The sequence below is a fragment of the Cricetulus griseus genome, chromosome 7, assembly GCF_003668045.3.
Source record: "Cricetulus griseus strain 17A/GY chromosome 7, alternate assembly CriGri-PICRH-1.0, whole genome shotgun sequence".
Classification (NCBI taxonomy): domain Eukaryota; kingdom Metazoa; phylum Chordata; class Mammalia; order Rodentia; family Cricetidae; genus Cricetulus; species Cricetulus griseus.
The window spans coordinates 110,589,853-110,609,118 of NC_048600.1; the positions used below are offsets into that span (position 1 = coordinate 110,589,853).

General features: G+C 53.9%; 1 protein-coding gene across 1 annotated transcript in view; it reads left to right on the top strand.

The window, feature by feature from the left end:
* Positions 1–19,266, top strand: part of Arhgap23 (Rho GTPase activating protein 23) — an 85,945-nt gene that overhangs the window by 22,864 nt on the left and 43,815 nt on the right. The window contains 10 exon segments of the mRNA XM_035447489.1: positions 5,378–5,539; positions 7,822–7,864; positions 9,798–9,893; positions 10,073–10,151; positions 10,278–10,332; positions 13,304–14,462; positions 15,739–15,894; positions 16,104–16,215; positions 16,333–16,390; positions 18,451–18,594. Coding sequence (XP_035303380.1) covers positions 5,378–5,539; positions 7,822–7,864; positions 9,798–9,893; positions 10,073–10,151; positions 10,278–10,332; positions 13,304–14,462; positions 15,739–15,894; positions 16,104–16,215; positions 16,333–16,390; positions 18,451–18,594 — 2,064 coding nt within the window.

Below are 19,266 nucleotides of genomic sequence, written 5' to 3' on the forward strand. Positions count from 1 at the left end.
AGGGGAGAGAGCCGTGTCTGGAATCAGCCAGCTTCCCATCTCACCCACGTTCTGGAGGTGGCAGAGGGAGCTTCCTCTCAACTTGATGACACCAGGGTTCATGGGCAAGGGTCCTGAAGAAGAGGAATGAACATGTTTTCTTTGGAAGATTGGAGCGTGGTCTCTGTTGCCTGAAGGTGCACCTTATAGTCTGCCACACCTCACTCTGGGCTGGCAGTGTGTGTGTGCCCCTTGAAGAGCACAATGTCTGAAGCAAGCACATGCTGAGCAGTGTGTGCCTGTCACCAGCCTGCTTGTATGTGGTTACACGGGCATCGCTGTGTGGTCTGTGAAGGTCTGGCATACCTTCAATGGCTGTGCTTGTATGTGTTCTCCGTGAGGGAGGGATGTTTGCATGGGAGGATGTGCAAAGGTGTGATATCCATACTGAGGGTCTGTGAAGACAGTATGTCCCCGAGAGACAAGTGGAAGGGTGCTGTGAGGCACACAGCTAGACCATGTTTCTGCAGAAATGTGAAGCCAACGGGCCCATAGTGTGATCGCCCAGCAGTGTGAGTTCTTGCATGGTGAGTTTGCATGGTGTGTGCTGTGCCTCAGCAGGGCCCGCTCCAAGCCTCTGGTGGGGCGGAGGGTGGGCTGGCGCGGCGCCGGGGCCGCCCCGGAGGGGGAGGCGTCTGTCCCAGCGACTTGCCGGCGTGTCCCTGCCCCGCTCTGGCGGGCGCTCTTACCCGGGCGGCGCGGGAGGCGCGGCCCCGCTCTAGCCGTCCTGCCGCCGTCCGCGCGGGCCGGCCGCCCCCTCGGGGCCTCTGGGCCTCGAGCCCGCGGCTCTGGGGGGCGGACTGGGACCCCTGGGCTCCGCCTGCCGCGCGGGGGTCCGAGGACGTCCCCCGCCGGGCGCCGAGTCGCGGAGTCCCGCGCAGCGCGTCCGGTTCCAGAAGCCAGGTCTGGTGCGCGCTGGGGCTGCGACGGTGGCCGCGCCCGGGGGCCCCGCAGGCCGCGCTGCTGGGCAGCGCCGTGTGGCGCGTGGAGCGCGCGGGCGTCGGGGGCTGGCGCTGGGAGCGAGCCGTCGGCGTGGACTGCAGCGCCCCGGAGCCGCGCTGCCTCTGGCTGCCCTGTCTGAGCCACAGCGACCGCCGAACACCCGGGCTCCGTCCGTCCAGGGTGAGCAACAGCTTTGGGGCGGGGCGGGAGCTGGATGTCAGGGGCGCTCGGGTAACCCACGCTCAAGCTGAGGGAGTTCTGCATTTCCAGACGGACATCCTTGCAGTGGGGAGTGTGTGAGGAGAGTCAGGGTGAGGTGGCAGCGTTTGTGTGGGAGTTTTCCCAGCGGCGCTGGATGGAACCTGGAGTCGGGGTAATGGCACCTTGTGGACTCGGCCCTCCTGGTTTACAGACTGGAAGGATGGAATGGGGGCTAATGACTGGAGGAGTCGCTGGCATGTCTAGGAATCTAGGCTGGCAGAGACTCAGTGCGAGGGTCACTAACCCGAACAGTGGGCGCCACTCTGTTCTATCTTCTTTCCTAGCAGCAGGGACGCTGCTGACACAGAGGCACTTAAGGGTTTCCTAGTGGTCAGAGGAAGTTGAAGTGACAGAATGGGCCCCCAGCAGGCAGTGGGCGATTTCCAGGGTGGGCAGTGGCCGGGCTAGGGACAGTGTTTCTGATGTTCGGGATTTGCCAGGCTGGTAGCCGTGAGTCACAGTGGGAGCCATCCATGCCCAGCCTCCATACTGTGTTCTCTGCAATGACCTCTTTATGCTGGGGTGGATTGGGTGCGGGGGAGTGTCATACTGATGTGGACAATCCATCGGGGGTGCCCCACTTCTGCCTGATGTATTCCATGGGCTGTTGGCCCTTCTTTAACAACAGTTGGTGTTTCTGGCTGTCTCTTTGTTTTCAGACAAGAGGGTGAGAGTGATTGCAAATAGATTTCAGCCAGAAAAGCTTAATCAGCAACGCCTGTGGCCCCTGTCTGTGCCCTGTCTGTGTGTCTGTGTCAGAGTCAGAGTTAGGGGAGCTGCACTATACTTCTCCGTCTCCCTAGCTCTCAATGCTGGATCTCTCTCTCTCTCTCCTTTTTTTTATGGGGGGGGCTGTTTCGAGACAGGGTTTCTCTATGTAACAGCCCTAGCTGTCCTGGAACTCTCTCTGTAGACCAGGCTGGCCTCAAACTCACAGAGATCTGCCTGCCTCTGCCTCCCGAGTGCTGGGATTAAAGGTTTACGCCACCACTGCCTGGCCTTTCTGTTCTGTACATTGCACCACTCTTGCCCTCAAGAGGAGGGCAAGACTCAGCGTTTTCCCAGGTCAGAGGGGAGGAGCAGAAACCCGCATATAAGGTAACATGAAGGATTGAGGCTAAGTCCAAAAGAACTTCCCACAGGGGAGCAGCCAGCCCTGACTGGGTCTGTGGAGTCTCCTCTTCTGATAGGGATGTGGTGGCTGGTGGGGAGGGGGGAGGAGGGCAGGGGGCGACTACTACATTATCAAGAGACTAATTGGAAGGAGTGGTAGACTGGACCTGGAAGGAAAGAACCTAGGACTTGGAGAGGCTTAGATGGAGGGGGGGGGGTTGTGCTGGGGTGAGGAGAGACCAGTGGGAGGAAGGCATACCCACTGTCCTGGATTACAAGCAGGTCCCCTCAGGGAGTGGCACCCCCAGGCAGCTGGCAGCTCTAGGCAGGATGTGTGTGTAGGGGGAGGGGAGGGGAACATGTGGGGACCTGTCCCAGCCGCTTCTCATCACTGGGGCAGCTGGTGGCTTAAACCTTAATCCAGGGCACCAGCAAAACAATGGGCCCTGCAAACACCCTCATCTCTGAGCCTGGGTGGGAGTGGGAAGGAGGGCAGCCCATACTAGAGGGGAGCAGGGGTTTCTGTGGGAGGGGCTCTGGAAACCCATGAGATCATCTTTCCTTTCAGGGAAATGAGGGAGGGATGTGTTCAGATCTCAAGGAATTTCCAGTGACTGTATGCCAGGCTCCTTGGACCCCAGGAATGTAGGGCCCGTGGAAGAGGCCAGGGTGTAAGCCACAAGTGAAGGGGGAACATCACTGGGCCTCTGCTAAGGACTGGGATCAGGAGTAGTCTAGGCCTTGCTTGGACCCTTCTGGGGGCTGAGAGCTCAGAACCTACCTAAGCCCTTATGGTTTTTCAGGCTGTGGAATGTCTCCTTTTCTGGCGTCTCATTCAGCTGTTTTGTGGCCTCCACCTGGTTCTGTTCCCTGAGACTACAGTCCTCAAACCTATTATGTCGGTCTCGTTTTTCTTTTATTGAGATTCCAGAATCTGCTCTCTCCCCCAACCCTGCTAGATGGCGACTAAGCCTCCTGGCCGTGCACCCGCATGCATGAGCTCTCCGTTGACTCAGTGAGCAGGCGTGGTGGACAGTTTCTCACACGGGCCTCTTGGCATCCCTGTGCAGTCAGGTGTCTGTGAGCTTTCTCCAGCTAGCAGAAGGACAGCTTTCCCATACAGTGGTGGCTCCTTACACCCAGTCTGATGGGCTTTCATTGTCCATACCAGCCCTGGGCCTTCTTCAGGTTCCTGCCAGGGCCAAGGAGGAGCTGGAAGCCCGTTAAAGGGGCTTGTGGGAAGCTTTTCGTTTCCTGGGGCTTTGGGTCAGAGGCAAATGCTAGCTCAGGCTGCCCAGTGGCTATGAGTATTTGAGGCTTTGCCAAAGGCGTCTTGCTTTTCTCACACCCTATCCCCTGGCACCTGTCTTTTCTGTCACCCTCTTCGTACAATTTATCTCACGCCTGTTACTGGCTGTTTATCTTGGTGTCCAAAGACACTCAAGACAGTCTTCTCTCTCTGTCATCTCTTGCCTCCTGCTCCAGATGTGCTGCTCTGTGGCCCCCTCAACTCTTATCATTGTCTAGCCTTTGATGTCATCTAGGGGAATCCCAAACATTCTGGCAGGATGGACAGAGGGCAGTATCTCCCATCTGCCTTTCTGGTGAACCAACCTGGCCTTTGGACTGATCTTTGCAACCTCAGCAAGTTCCTTTAGTGGCCTGATGTCCAGTTGGGGCTTTTGATCCCATGCTGTTGGAGAGTACATTTGTGTGCCAGTCTGTGCTGTGTATATGTGTGTATGCGAGACTGGTTGACTGGTTATGTGCACCTGTGTCCGTGCTAGTGTGCCTGCATTGTGTAAACATATGGTTCTGTGAGTCTGCCTGTGCGTACATTTGTTATTTATTTATATATTATATTTGGTTTTTCGAGACAGGGTTTCTCTGTGTGGCTTTGGAGCCTATCCTGGCACTTGCTCTGTAGAACAGGCTGGCCTGGAACTCACAGAGATCCGCCTGCCTCTACCTCACAAGTGCTGGGATTAAAGCATGCACCACCAATGCCTGGATATTTTTTATTAAAGATTTATTTATTATGTATACAGTATTCTTACCTGCACACATGCTTGAACTCCAGAAGAAGGCACCAGATCTTAATATAGATAGATGGTTGTGAGTCACCATGTGGTTGCTGGGAATTGAACTCAGGACCTCTAGAAGAGCAGTCAGTGCTCTTAACCTCTGAGCCATCTCTCCAGCCCTGTTACTTTTTATTTTTTTTAATTTTAATTTTAATTATTATTATTATTATTTTTTTTTGGTTTTTTGAGACAGGGTTTCTCTGTGTAGCTTTGGAGCCTATCCTGGCACTTGCTCTGGAGACCAGGCTGGCCTCGAACTCACAGAGATCCGCCTGCCTCTGCCTCCCGAGTGCTGGGATTAAAGGCGTGCGCCACCAACGCCCGGCTACTTTTTATTTTTATCATTTGTTTATTTGTTTTTTGTTTTTTGGGGACAGAGTTTCTCTACATAGTCTTGGCTGTCCTGGAACTCACTGTAGACTAGGCTGGCCTTGAACTCAGAGATCCTTCTGTCTCTGCCTCCTGAGTGCTGGGACTAAAGGCATGTGCCACCACCATCCGGTTTATGTGTGCACATTTGTTTGTGTGCCTGTGTTTGTGGTATGTTCTGTCTGCATAAGTCGTGTGTGTGTTTGGGTGTGTTCATGCATGTCAGTGTGTGTGTAGGGTTGTACCAGAGTTGTATGCACGACTTCCTATGTAGAAAAGCTGTGTGTGCAGTGTCTGGCACATAGTAAATGTAATCTGGCTCAATTTCCAGAGAGGCAACGGAGGATACTGAAGGAAAAACTCAGAGGGAAGAAACTGTTAGGCTTCAAAGAGTGAGAGGGGAAGGATATGGTGACGGAGTCGGGGCCCAGAAGGGACCTGGGTCCTCATGGCTGTGGATGTTGGTGGTCCCTGTCAGGTCCTAGGCTCCTAGGCAGCTGGAGGCAGGTGCAGAGCTGTGAGCATACGCTATATAATACTCACTCATCTATCTCCCTGTGCTCTTGCAGCTTCCACTGGGCCCACGAGATGGGTGCTCTTCTGGGCGCCCCCTCCCCTGGCAGGGGCCTAGGACACTGCTTCTGCGAAAAAATCTCCAGGATGGCTTTGGTTTCACCCTTCGACACTTCATCGTGTACCCGCCCGAGTCAGCCGTGCACTGTAGCCTGAAGGTACGTCCAGCTTGCCAGTGCCTGGCCACTCTGTAGGGGGAAGCTTGCCCAGAGAGAGAAGCCAGTTGGCCTGTCCTAGATGCCTGTCAGAGGTGTCTCTCTAGGGGTCCAGCCTGGCTCCCTTCTGAACCAAGTAAGAGCTCTGTAAGGAGGTAGTTCCAGCTGAACCTAGGACTCTTTCTTTGTGACTGTGGACAAATTCCCTAACTTTTCTGGACTGGGTCTTGTCACGGGATGCAGAGGTGGGAAGTCAGTAAATGCAGATCAGCATGTACGGATACACGCATAGACGCACGCACGGTCTCTGGAAAGGGAAGTCATTTTGGGTAATGGGCTCCTTGTTCACTTGTCCACTGGTTCTTGACCTGGGCTAGCTCTTTCTGTCCCCTGGCTGAGGGGTGAGAGACCCCCACCTCCACTCTCCTTATTTTCTGGAAAGAGTTCTGAGGGAGGGGTCCAAGGGCCCCACAAGTCCTAACTCAATCCTCTGTTGTTGTAGATTTGACCACTGGATTTAGAGCCTTCTCAGCACTCTGTGACTCAGTTTCTCCTGAGGGCTACTTTGCCTTGATTCCTAAGGCAAAGGATTAGGATCTCCATTCCTAATACTGATTTATCAGGCTCTCTGAATCATACAACCATAACTTCTCAGGCCAAGACAAGGCCACCAGCTGGAGCAAAGAGTGTGGAAGACAGGAGGGTAGCCAGGCAGCAGTTGAGCTCCCAACCTCCCTCCCTGCAGAGGAGACAAATTTCTATTAGAGTTGATGAATCCCTGACTCTCCTTACCCCAGGGCTGGATCAGCCTGCACAACTGTTGGGGGATTATCGCTTGGGTACCTTGACTCCTCCTGCCACACAACCAGAGTATTAGGTTTCTCTGTATGTCTCTGCACCTGTGTATCAGTGTATATGTGTGTGTGTGTGTGTGTGTGTGTGTGTGTGTGTGTAGTATCTGTAGGCTTATGATGTGTGTACATGTCTGTCACATACTTTGTGGCTTTCACATGTGCATGAATTTTTGATACCAGGATCATCACTGTCACTGACTGTGACTAACCCTAAGCAGCAGGTGACCAAGGACACCAGCCCCTTTACTCCTGGAACTCCTAGTCCTTCCTTTCCTTCTTTCCAGTTCCTGCCACCTTCTCTCAGAACACTGTGGAGGAGTGGCAGTGACAGAGGCTGTGGTATAGTATGGTGGGCTCTCTTTTTCATGGGTCACTGGCCAACTCTGGGGCAAGACAAGCCAGGATTGCTCCCTCCCTTTCTAGAACCTGTCCTGGACTGAGAGAAGCTCTCATCCTGAGGCAGTAGGAGGCCAGAGTTCTCTGCTTTGGATCCTGCAGTGAGCTTGGCCATCCAAATGCATCTGCCTGCCTCTGCCACCTGCTGTCTATGCTGTCAGCTCACACCAGTTGGCATGCGCCTCCCATGGGAAATTGGGCAGAGGCCCAGGCTCCAGCAGCACTCAGCAAGCTTCCTGGCCCACCTTGACCTGACTGGGCTGCCAGTGAGTCCTGAGTTTGGGTGCTGGTTCTGCTGCTGAAAGGCTGACTGGACAATATGACCTTAAAGGTCTCTGTCACCTCTGAGATGTTACACCCACTGGCCCAGCCTGTCTGTTTTTCTCGTGGTTCTTCTCTAATGCCAGCACCTGCCCTCACCAGGATGGACCCCTTCCCTCCTTGCACTTCTCCCTCACCCCTGTAGGTAGCTGCAAGAATCCCACCCCTTGCCTGACACCCACTTCTGCTAATGAAAGACCCTTTCCTAGCCCCTCTTCTTTCAGACCAGAACGCTTTGCTCTGACTTTAGTCACTGCTGGTGTTGGCTCAGCACATCCAGCCCTAAGCTTGCACCCTTCCCCCTTGCTAATCGGACCTCCCAGCCCATTCTCTGAGAGAGATAGCCCTGTTTACACTTGTCAGGCTACTTATCTTTGTCGTCCTGAGTCCTCTGCATGTGTTGTGTGTTGGGGACCTCCTCCCTTGGATTGCAGCCTCCCTTGGGGAAGAGGGCATGGATCCCTGGCAGAATGGATGTTCTTGGAATCCTGGGATGCTAGTGTGATGGGACTGGCAGGTCTGAGAATAGAGTGTGTGTGTATATATTACTGGGATATTCGTTCTGACCCAGACTCCTAGAACAGCTCTCCCATCTCCTAGCTGTTGGCCAGTTGGAAGGAGACAAGGGTTAGAGGGGGGGATGGCTCAGCAGGGCTGCTCAGTTGCAGCATGGGGACTGAACAGGTGCCACACCCACCTCTCTGTTCCCTGCAGGAGGAAGAGAATGGAGGCCAAAGCCGAGGAGGAAGAGGAGGAGGTAAGGGGGAGGAGCAGGGGTGGGGCAGAGATTCAGTTTCTCTCCTGCACCCCAGTGGGCTCCACCCTCTTCTTGTCCCTATGTAGTCTTTCTCCTTTCTGTTCCTGACTAGGCTAGCTCCAGGCATCCTCCTCATTCTCTGTTCTCCCTCCCCATTTTTTTCCCTCTCATGGTTGTCTTCCTATGGGCCTGTCCCTCCCACAGCCATCTGATACAGAGTACTCCGGGTTACAGATCCCCATCTGGTCCCACCCTCCCTCTACTCTCTCCCAGAACAGTCTAGGCTAAGGCTGCAGGGCCTGTGGATCAGGGTTGGGGTGTACTGAGATGGGTTCAGTTTGTGGGTGGAGACGGTGGACAGTGAGGTCCCGAAAGGAATAGTGGGGCCTTAAGGTGTGTCTTAAATGTGACTCACCTTACTGTCACCTTTGCTATCTTTTTGTTTGTTTGGTTTTGGTTTTTTGAGACAGTATTTCTCTGTGTATCCCTGACTGTCCTGGAACTCTCTCTGTAGACCAGGCTGGCCTCAAATTCACAGTGATCTGCCTGCCTCTGCCTCTCGAGTGCTGGCATTAAAAGAGTGTGCACCACTGTGTGGCCCACCTTTGCTATCTCAGGGGTCCTTTGCTGGCTCTCAAGCTCCCCAAGTATTTAAAATCAAGCTCCCCAAACAGGCAGCTTTTCTGCCCTACCTCTGTCTGTGAGCAGCTAAGGGGACATGATCCTCCTGAGTCCTCCTGGGACTAAAGGAGACGTAGCCCTAGCACAGGGTTCAGTGGGACAGGCTTGTTGGCAATGATGGAGTTAGTGTCTATCCTGTGCCCATCCCGGTGTTCTCAGGCTTCTGTTTGGAGCCCCTGACCCTGGAAAAGGAAAAAGGGTGGGAGACATACTGGGTATCTCTGGTCCTGTGATCCGCCTTGCATCTTCAAGACTTGATAGGTGCATTAAAACATATTTTATGTGGCCTGGAGAGATGGCTCAGAGGTAAAGAGCACTGACTGCTCTTCCAGAGGTCCTGAGTTCTATTCCCAGCAACCTCATGGTGGCTCACAGCCATCTGTAACGAGATCTGGTGCCCTCTTCTGAACTGCCAGCATACATGCAGACTGAATACTGTATACATTATAAATAAACAAATCTTTAAACAAATAAATGTAATAGTATTTAAAAAAACATATTTTATGTTTGTGTGTGCCTGGGTATATGTATGTTTGCGAACCATGTGTGTGCAGGAGCCCGAGTATGTTAGAAGAGGGTGCCAGATCCCTGGAACTACAGTTACAGGCAGTTGTGAGCTGCCATGTGGGTGCTGGGGACCAAACCCAGGCCCTGTACAAGTGCAAGAGAATCCACAGATCCATCTCTCCAACCCAGATAGGGCTCTCTTTTTGAACATTATCAGTGTGTGTGTGTGTTTGGGATAATGCCAGAGTGTACATGTACCATGCCGACTGTGTCAAGATCAGAGGACGACTTGGTGGAGTTAGCTCTCTCCTTCCACTTTTCTGTGGGTTTCAGGGATTGATTTCAGACCATGCAAATGTCTTTCCCCAGTGAACCATCTTGTCGGCCCTGTGGAGGCCTCCTGTATGGCATCTCCCTTTGTCTTGTGAATTGTATGTGGAGTCTGCTTGATAGTGGCCTCTGGAAGGGCAAGGGCTGTGTGTGTCCACACACACTGTGTAGCCTGGCTTCTAGCACAGGCTAGGGACTCAGCTCATGGCTGTGGGAAGCTCTTTGTGTGTCCTTGGTGGTGTCCTCCTGTGTGGGACCTTGTGTGGTTGTAGGTATAGGTCATGCAGGAGTGCAGGTCATTGCATGCTTGTGTCTGTATGTGACTGTCCTCTGAGTGTGTGACCCCTATATGTATAGCTGTGCATGGGTGTGGCCTTCAGCAGCCACCCCAGCTAACCTGGCTGATGCCCACCAGGACCCTCCCCCCGGCACCGACTGGAGCCCATGGACACCATCTTTGTGAAGAATGTGAAGGATGGTGGCCCTGCCCACAGGGCAGGGCTTCGCACAGGTAAGCCTGCCCAGTGACTTCACATACTCCTCTGGGGTCACCTTTTCTTCTAACTGGCTTGGGTTCTTAAACCCAGATGCCAAGGAAGTTCTTCTCTCTCCACCATTCATACCTGGTACAGGGGTACCTTCTGCCCCCTGCTTTGGATTCTCACATGTGGTCCCATTCCCTGTCCCTAGGAGACCGGCTGGTGAAGGTGAATGGGGAGAGCGTCATTGGGAAGACATACTCCCAAGTCATAGGTCTGATCCAAAACAGGTGAGCGGCTGGCCTTCTTCCTTCCAGTGTAGTATGCAGACTCCCCCTCCCACAGCCTGTGCCCTGCAACTTGATCCCTCTCCCCAGACCCTGTCACCTCTGGCTTGACTCTCCTTGTCTCTGCAGTGATGACACCCTGGAGCTCTCCATCATGCCCAAGGATGAGGACATCCTCCAGCTGGTGAGTCCCTCTGTCTGCATGGGGGACCTGGGCCCAGCAGTCTTCTGGACCCTTGTGGGAGAAAAGAGAAGGAAATAGCTTGACATTGCTCAACTGGGGTTTCCCTGGGCCCATCCCTGGGCTGGGGCTGTTTGTTGCTTCACTCAAGGCTGCTCTGTGCTGGGGGGAGAGGAGGTGCTGGCCTTGGTAGGCAGGATTCCTGCCAGGGTACATGAAAGGGTGGCCCAGCGGGCCCTGCAAGCCTGGCATGTTCTTGTTTGCTGCTGTGAGAGATGCCTGCTCCCTGCACCCCCTGCCCACGTGGCCTGAGGGAACATGGCTCTGTAGCTGTGTCCATACATGCACATACCAAACGCCACCCTACAACACATCCCTCAGTCACAGATGCCACTTACTACAGATGAGGGCATTCACCCATAGCACCATGTGACTCAGCTCTGTATAAGACACACATGGCATTGCAGGCCAAGGCTAACAGACCCTCTCTCTGTTTCAGTGTCACCATGGTTCCCTCTCTATGCCAGTGTGTACCACAATACCTGTGTAGCACACAGCAAGATCTCACAGTGGTCTCACCTGCAGCTCAGTCTTTTTTTAAAAGATTTATTTATTTATTTATTTATTATGTATACAGTGTTCTGCATGCACATATGCCTGCAGGCCAGAAGAAGGTACCAGATCTCATTGTAGATGGTTGTGAGCCACCATATGGTTGCTGGGAATTGAACTCAGGACCTCTAGAAGAGCAGCCAGTGCTCTTAATCTCTGAGCCATCTCTCCAGCCCTGCACCTGGGTCTTGTAACACAAATGCTGCACATGTCTGGATTCTGTGCTGCTGTGATGTAAACACACACTGGCGTGTTATCACAATGCTGCCCACAATTGTCACAGCATGCTGCAGGCCCTCTCAGGCACCTATGCTCAGTGATACCACAAGATTTCAAATTCAGACACGCTGGGATATAAATTCTGAACCCATCACCCCCAGTGCCTCAGCATACTCAGAATGTAATATGAAGGGTGCTGCCCAAAGGCCAAAGGCGTGTCCCACATGTGTTGTATGGAGCAAACCCAAAGCCCTACGTCTAGAGCCTAGAACACCGCCCCCCTTGCCTAGTGTCCTGTTCTTGGTCTCATAAATCCTACCCAGATGCCAGCTTACTTGCTCCTTAGGTCACTGCCCCTCAGAGGATGGCTGAGGGCCAAGCCCCAGAGGCTCGGAGCTGCTGTGCTGGCTTTGGCTGTGGCTGTGTCACTGTAATGACAGGGCCACACTTGGCATGATGCCTCCCTGGGAACCTCCATTCCTGACCTTAAATGTCCCCTTGTTCTTCCTGGAGATGAAGAGGAAAGAATGGAGGCTCAAAGAGGTGGATGGCTCACCCTAAGTCTTAAAGAGCTTGCCTGTATGCTAAACTTGAGGCGTGGCTACTTAGGAGAGAGTGGCAGGACATGACCCTGGGCCCTGGCTCAGGCCACCTCTCAGGTCCACAGGATGGCAAAGGTAGCAGCCTTGAACTCTGCTAGACTTAGACCAAGTGGGCTGCCAGCTCCAGATGTCAACATCTGGGAGCTTCCACTACCCAACATCTCCAGGCAGCCGGAGGGTGGGGCCCAGGCATTCCTGTGGTTGGGAGCCAAGGCTGGAGGCCAATCGGGTGGCGGCAGTAGCTGACGCCACCACCGACGCGTCAAGTCCCCTCCACACCCATCCTCCCTCCTCCTACCGCCAGGCAGCCGAAAGAGAGCCGGGTGGGGGAGAGGGGGAGCTTGGGGAGGGCTGACTGAGGGGACTGAGGGACCCAAACCAGCAGGGCAGGGGCTGTGGTGAGAGGCAGAAGGCACAGGTTAGCGGGATGCTGCCTCCGCCACCGTGATGCTGGGAGCCCCGGAAGCCGGCAGGATGGCAGGAGGGAGAGGTATGTGTTGCTGGCCCAGTATGCCTGACTGGAGGGGCCTGAGTATGCGGGGGTGTGGTTAGCTGGTCCTTGTCACATGATGTTTGTGTTTGGGACTGGAGGGGTATTTATTTGTGTATCTCATTGTGTGTGCTGTGCTTGTGTGTCAGGGTGTGTATCTTGCTATCTGTCTGTGATGTGGTGTAGTGTGTGTGTGTGTGTGTGTGTGTGTGTGTGTGTGTGTGTGTGTGTGTGTCTGGGCTCTCCCTCCCACCCTTTGCTTCTTCATCCTGAGACAGGCCCCCTCAGCTCAGCTAGCGCTGGGCTGGGCCAGGGACACAAGACTGCTGTCCCTGGGGGGCTGCCTCCTTTTTTGGCTGAGCCTGGGCGCCAGCCCTGTCACTCCTCAGCAATGCAGCGTCAGCTTTAGCAGCCAGTGCCAAATTCCAGGCCTAGGGGTGGCAGGAGGTGGCCCAAGGCCCCTTAGCCAGTCCAGCCCCTTCTCTAAGCCCCTTCTCTAGCTTCTGGGGAGCAAGAAGTGGTCACATTCATCCCAAGGCTCAAGCCCTGGGCCCCAGATACACCACCCTGTATTGAAGGGACAGTGGGCTCTTCCAGCCTCTGCCCACCCTCAGACCACCCCTCCTTGGACACACCCCTTAGCCAGCTTTCTACTGTCTTCTCCTACCTTGACAGGTTTCTGACCATTTTCCCAGTATACTCCAGGAGCTGTGGGCATTGTTGGACATAAAAGAACAGTAGACTGTAGAGGACAGGGTGGGGGAGGACCCTAGCAAACAGATGTTGGAATGTTTGTGGCTAAAGGCTGTCCTTGTTAATAAGTCTTAGAGAAATCTGGCGAGAGAGAGAGAAAGAGAGAGAGAGAGAGAGAGAGAGAGAGATTCTTTGTCCTCCCTAAGGACTCTCTTTGGAGTACCCTCATCCACTCAGGATGCCCCTACCTAAACATCTCCCTTCTATTCCTTCTGAGGACTTTGGTACCCTAGGGCCGTCTCATTCCTGTCTTCTAAGTCCAGTCTGGTCATGCATCTGTGCCTCTGTTTCTGGCCAGGCCTACTCCCAGGATGCCTACCTGAAGGGCAACGAGCCGTATTCTGGAGAGGCCCGCAGCATCCCAGAACCACCTCCACTCTGCTACCCACGCAAGACCTATGCCCCGCCCACCCGGGCCTCTGCCTGGGCCACTATGGTGCCTGAGCCCACCTCAGCACTACCCACGGATCCCCGGAGTCCTGCTGCCTGGAGTGACCCAGGGTCTCGTGTCCCATCTGCCACCCGTGCCCACCTGGACAACTCTTTATTGGGGATGAGCCAGCCCCGCCCAAGCCCTGGTGCCTTTCCCCACCTCCCTTCAGAGTCCCGGACGCCCCGTGCCTTCCCAGAGCCCGGCAGCCGGGTGCTTCCCAGCAGACTGGAGTGCCAGCAGGCTCTGTCACATTGGCTGTCAAATCAGATACCCCGCAGGGCGGGGGAGAGACGGTGCCCAGCCATGCCACCCCGGGCCCGCAGTGCCTCCCAGGACCGGTTGGAGGATGTGACTACCCACCACCCATGGCCCTGCTCCACCTCCCAGGATGCCTTGAGCCAGCTGGGCCAGGAGGGTTGGCACAGGGCTCGCTCGGACGATTACCTGAGCCGGGCTACCCGCTCTGCTGAAGCACTAGGGCCAGGAGCACTGGTGTCACCTCGCCTTGAACGCTGTGGTTGGGCTTCCCAGCGTCCATCTGCCCGCACCTCTGCTTGCCCTTCTCGGGACCTGCCAGGGCCTCAGGCCCCTCCCCAACCTGGCCTTCAGGGCCTGGATGACATCGGGTACATTGGGTATAGGAGCTATAGCCCATCATTTCAGCGCCGGACTGGTCTCCTGCATGCGCTCTCCTTCCGGGACTCACCTTTTGGGGGACTTCCCACCTTCAACTTGGCCCAGGCTCCTGCACCATTCACACCAGAGGCCTCTGAACCACCTAGAGTCATCCGGCCAGAACCTAGCACCCGAACCCTGGAGCCTCCCGCAGAGGATCACCGTGATGAGGTGGTCCTGAGGCAGAAGCCTCCAACGGGTCGGAAGGTCCAGCTGACCCCTGCAAGGCAGATGAACCTTGGATTTGGTGATGAGTCCCCAGATCCAGAGGCCAGAGGGGAACGTCCAGGCAGAAAGGTGACCCCTTTGGCCACTACAGAAGACTCTCTGGCTTCTATCCCCTTCATTGGTGAGTGATGTTACAAGCAGCTGGCTAATTATTCTAGTCTCTGTCCTTTTGTGTCCCCACTACCTGTCTACTGTGCCTGTGACTGGGCTGTGTGCCCAGAGGATCACCTGGGTTTGTCCATTCTTCGTTCAACCTGTCTTCCATCCTGTCTCCCACTCACTCATCCTTCTGGCCATTTTTCCATCCAGTTTTTCTTTCCATCCTCCACTCATCCTTCTCTCCGCCTTTCTTTGTTCAGTCATTCGTTCATCATCTTTCCTTCCTCCTATTTATTCTTCCTTCCACCCTTTGTGTCTTTCATTGTTTTTTTTTTTCCCACTTGTCCTACATTCCTTCAACAAATATTTACATCAGGCACTGTGCTAGGCTGTGGCTAACCTAGGGGATGGATGATCAGACAGAAAGTACATGGATAGGCTCTGTGAATGGGGAAGAGCTCTGTGGCCTAAATGGGTGTGGTTGGCACTGGGAAAATATTGGTAAAACACTTGGTTAAGAAGGAGGTAGACTGAGGAAGAGAATTCAGAATAAATGGGAATATGCAGAGCTCGCAGTGGGAGAGGCAGAATGCTCTTCCAGGCCATGTGGTCCTTTCCATTCCAAGCCAAGCTTGGATTCCACCCTAAGAACAGAGGATGCTGTGGTGGCTGCCTGTAGAGTGGGGGAGGCTAGAAGGCAGGGAGGCAAGGGTGATCCCCAGTTCTCTGGCTTGCCTGGAGGGTGGTGCCTTGTCTCCATATTGGGAATAGGAGTGCAGAAAGAACAAGAAAAGGGTTAGGGCTGTGAGATGCAGGCTGGGCTGGGCTGGGGTCTTTGGAGAAAGCCTGAAATGCAAGATGATGATGTTGGCCTAAGACCTGGGTCTGGGTTTGTAGCTGAGCAGCCTGGGAACGGAGGAAGAAGTTTAGACGGTGTGATGCCATCAGCAGCCTGCAATGGGGATCTATCCCTGTTTCAGTAAATCCCAGCTGAGCCACTGTCAGGTGTCCGTCTAATAGGAAGCCATAATGCTTGTCCTCAGAAGCCACCCATCTGATGGGGTTCTCAGTCCCACTCCTCTGTGCTCTTGATGCGGGGCAGGCTCAGCCCCTGCTAAGAGGATATACTCCCTGACCACAGTCTGGTGGGTGAGGCACTCAGGGCAGCGAACATGTTGTCAGAAATGCCCCAGTGAGGAGGAGTTGAGAGGTTTGCAGCTTGTGTGTGTCCAGAGCCTGATAAGACTGGGGTATTCAGGCAGCTTGTGTCCTTCACACCTTCCTTCCTCTGCTGGCAGATGAGCCCACCAGCCCCAGCATTGACCTCCAAGCCAAGCATGTCCCTGCCTCTGCAGTAGTCTCCAGTGCCATGAACTCAGCCCCTGTCCTGGGCACTAGCCCATCTTCACCAACGTTCACCTTTGCCCTCAGCCGCCATTACTCCCAGGATTGCAGTGAGTATTGCCCCCCTGTGTCACCCCTTTGCTGCTGCCTGGTCCTTGGGGGTTTATGCCCAATGTAGGTTTGCTTCCAGGTGGTTTTTGCTTCCTCTGGGGCCCCATGGGAGAGCCCACTCCTGACCCTGACTGGCAGGAAGGGCTCCTAGGGTATCTCCCAACCTGCTCCTTTCTAACCCCGACACCTCATGTGGGCACCTTTTCAGGCAGCATCAAGGCAGGCCGCCGCTCCTCCTACCTACTGGCCATCACCACAGAGCGCTCCAAGTCCTGTGATGATGGACTCAACACTTTCCGGGATGAGGGCCGAGTGCTCCGGTGAGGCCGTCTGTCTGGGGTGGGATGGTTTCTGCTTTCCTAGGTTGGGCATGGGTTTGGGTGGGTGAGGAGAATTAGGGCCATCCACAGCCCTCACCTTGGGTCTTTGCTCCCCAGGCGCCTTCCCAACCGGGTGCCCAGCCTACGGATGCTTCGGAGCTTCTTCACCGATGGGGTAAGCCAGCAAAGTACGTGTGTGCATTTGTGTGTGCATGTGTGCATGTGTGTGAGTGTGTATACATGCATGTGTGATAGCTCTGTATGTCCTAGGTTCCTGTGATTCCTAAACAAAGTACTATGGTTCCTGGCCCCTTTCCTGTACCCTCATCTTCATGTCACCCATGTGACCTTCCTGCCACCTGAGGACTTTGCCTTTGTCCTTGAATCTAGAAAGTCTTTTTTTTTTTTTTTTCTTTTTAAAGATTTGTTTATTATGTATACAGTGTTCTGTCTGCATGTACCCAGGCCAGAAGAGGGCACCAGATCTCATTATAGATGGTTGTGAGCAACCATGTGGTTGCTGGGAATCGAACCTCTGGAAGAACAACCAGTGCTCTTAACCACTGAGCCATCTCTCCAGCCCCAAAGTGTGTGTGTGTGTGTGTGTGTGGGGGGGTTGTTTGTTTGTTTGTTTAGTTTTTTTGGTTTTTTGAGACAGGGTTTCTCTGTATAGCTTTGGAGCCTATCCTGGCACTCGCTCTGGAGACCAGGCTGGCCTGGAACTCACAGAAGTCCACCTGCCTCTGCCTCCCAAGTGCTGGATTAAAGGCGTGCGCCACCAACGCCTGGCTAGAAAGTCTTAAACCAACTTTCTCTCTCTCTCTCTCTCTCTCTCTCTCTCTCTCTCTCTTTCTCCCTCTCTCTTCACCCTCTCTCATCAGTGCTGGGAATGGAACCAAGGGCTACAGCTCTGAGCAGTATCTCCGACTCTTTGTTGCTGTTTGTTTTGAGTCGGGGGCTTACTATGTAGCTATCACTGGCCACACTCTGTAGACCAGGCTGGCTTTGAACTCAGAAATCCCCTGCCTCTGCCTCTTCAGTGCCACCACACCTAGCTTCCAACTCTAATTTCCTTCTTTTTTCCCCTTCCTTCCCCCATTTATTTATTTATTTTTAGTGGTCAGACCAGACACCTACAGGTTTGTGTGTGTATGACTGGGAGTACATAGCTGAGTGCAGGTGCCCAAGGAAGCCAGAGGCATGGGAGCCTCCTGAAGCTGGACCTGTCAGTGTTTGTTAGTTTTCAGATTCTTTTAAAATGTATTTTAGATTTGTTTTCTTGCACGTGTTTGAGTGTTTTGCCTGTGTGTATGTATGTGCACCATGCTCATGCCTGTTGCTGTGGGAGTCAGAAGAAAGCATTGGAGTTACAGTCATGTGAGCTGCCATGCGGGGGCTGGGAACTGAACATGGGTCCTCTGCAAGAGCAGCCAGTGCTTTTAACCACTGAACTGTCCTTCTAGTCCTTGGTTTTCTTAGGACAGGGTCTTGATAGACCTTGTAGACAGTATTTGAGTCCAGGCTGGCCTCAGACTTGTAACCTTCTTGCCTCAGCCCCGGGAATGCTAGGAACAGTGTAACACTGCTGTACTTTTGTGGGGCCCTCTGAGGCTTGCTCTGAAACCACACCTCCATGGTTGCTGTTTCCTTTCTCTTTTTGGTAGTTTGTGCACTTTCCTCTCACGCATGCACATGGCTTTTGGTAGCTTAGCACCTTAGGGGCATGGCCACCTGGCTCCCCTTTCTCACTTCCTCAGCTTGCTGAGCTCTCCCCTGGATGTGCCAGCTCTGAGGCTGGATTCCTGTTGACACCATCACTTCCCGTTTAACTCCTGGTGGGTTTGGCTACCTGTCCCATCTCTACTTGGTGTTGATGTTCCCGCTTCCCCTGTTTACTTAACTCCTTATTGCCACAGTCGCTTCCCCTGTTTCCTCAATTCCTTCAAGGCTGTAAAACTGAGGGAAGGCCCAGGTTGGTTGACTTTTCCAGCGTGGGGAGGCATGCATTCTGCTGGCAGACCAGAACCTTTCCTCCTTCCTGGCTTCTTCATGAGGTCTTGTGATCTCAACACAAATGGTCCAGAGAGGACAAGCAAGTCCCATGAGATCACACAGCACATCAGAGTTCAGCACAGACATACACCAGGCCCTTGTGGCTGTCAGTGGTCCATGGGGTTCCTGAGATGCCGGTACTATGGGAGCCACCCTAAATTGCCTTCTGTTTTCTCCGTACAGTCTCTAGATAGCTGGGGCACCTCTGAAGATGCTGATGCCCCCTCTAAGCGACACTCAACCTCTGACCTCTCAGATGCGACCTTCAGTGACATCAGGAGAGAAGGCTGGTTATGTTATAAACAGATCCTCACCAAGAAGGGGAAGGTAAGGTGGCCTGAGGAAGGAGGTCCCAGCTGAATGGAAGCTGGTTCTGACAGAACTTCCCAGATCCTCTTATACCTGCCCTGAAGCCTCTGGAGCCAGAAAAAAATCCACTTTAGGCTACAGCCTGACGACTCAAGGGTAGATGCTAGGAAGAACTTTTGGGAGAGGGGGGTTACCAAACCCCTGAAAAGGGAGGAACAGAGAGGCACTGCCTGCTGTGGAAGTACACAGCAAGCTATGTTTGGAGTCCCGACAAACCATTCCTCAGTGACCCTGAGTGACCACTGGGGTTTATGGTAAAGGAGCAAGGCCAAGGTGATGCTGAGGCCCAAGAAAGAAGCAGAAGCCAATTTTCCCAGGGCCCTGTGAGGTCCTCGGGTTACAGACTTAGCTTAAGGGCAACTGGAACCCTTGGGAGAGTTAGAGCTTTCAAATGCTTGTCTGGCTTCCTGGGGTGACTTAGTGAGGGATGCCTGGAGTAAGAAGACCATTTAGAAGATTGCCACCACACAATCCAGGTGAGAGGCAAGGGCCTGTGGAGTGGGTGAGGAGGTAGGCAGGAGGGGACAAATAGGATCAGAAGAGAAGGGGGGCTTGATGTACCAGGCCTGATCTTGAGTCCTATGCTGAGGGCCCTGGACTGGGAAGAGGGAGAAAAAGGAGGCAGGTGGT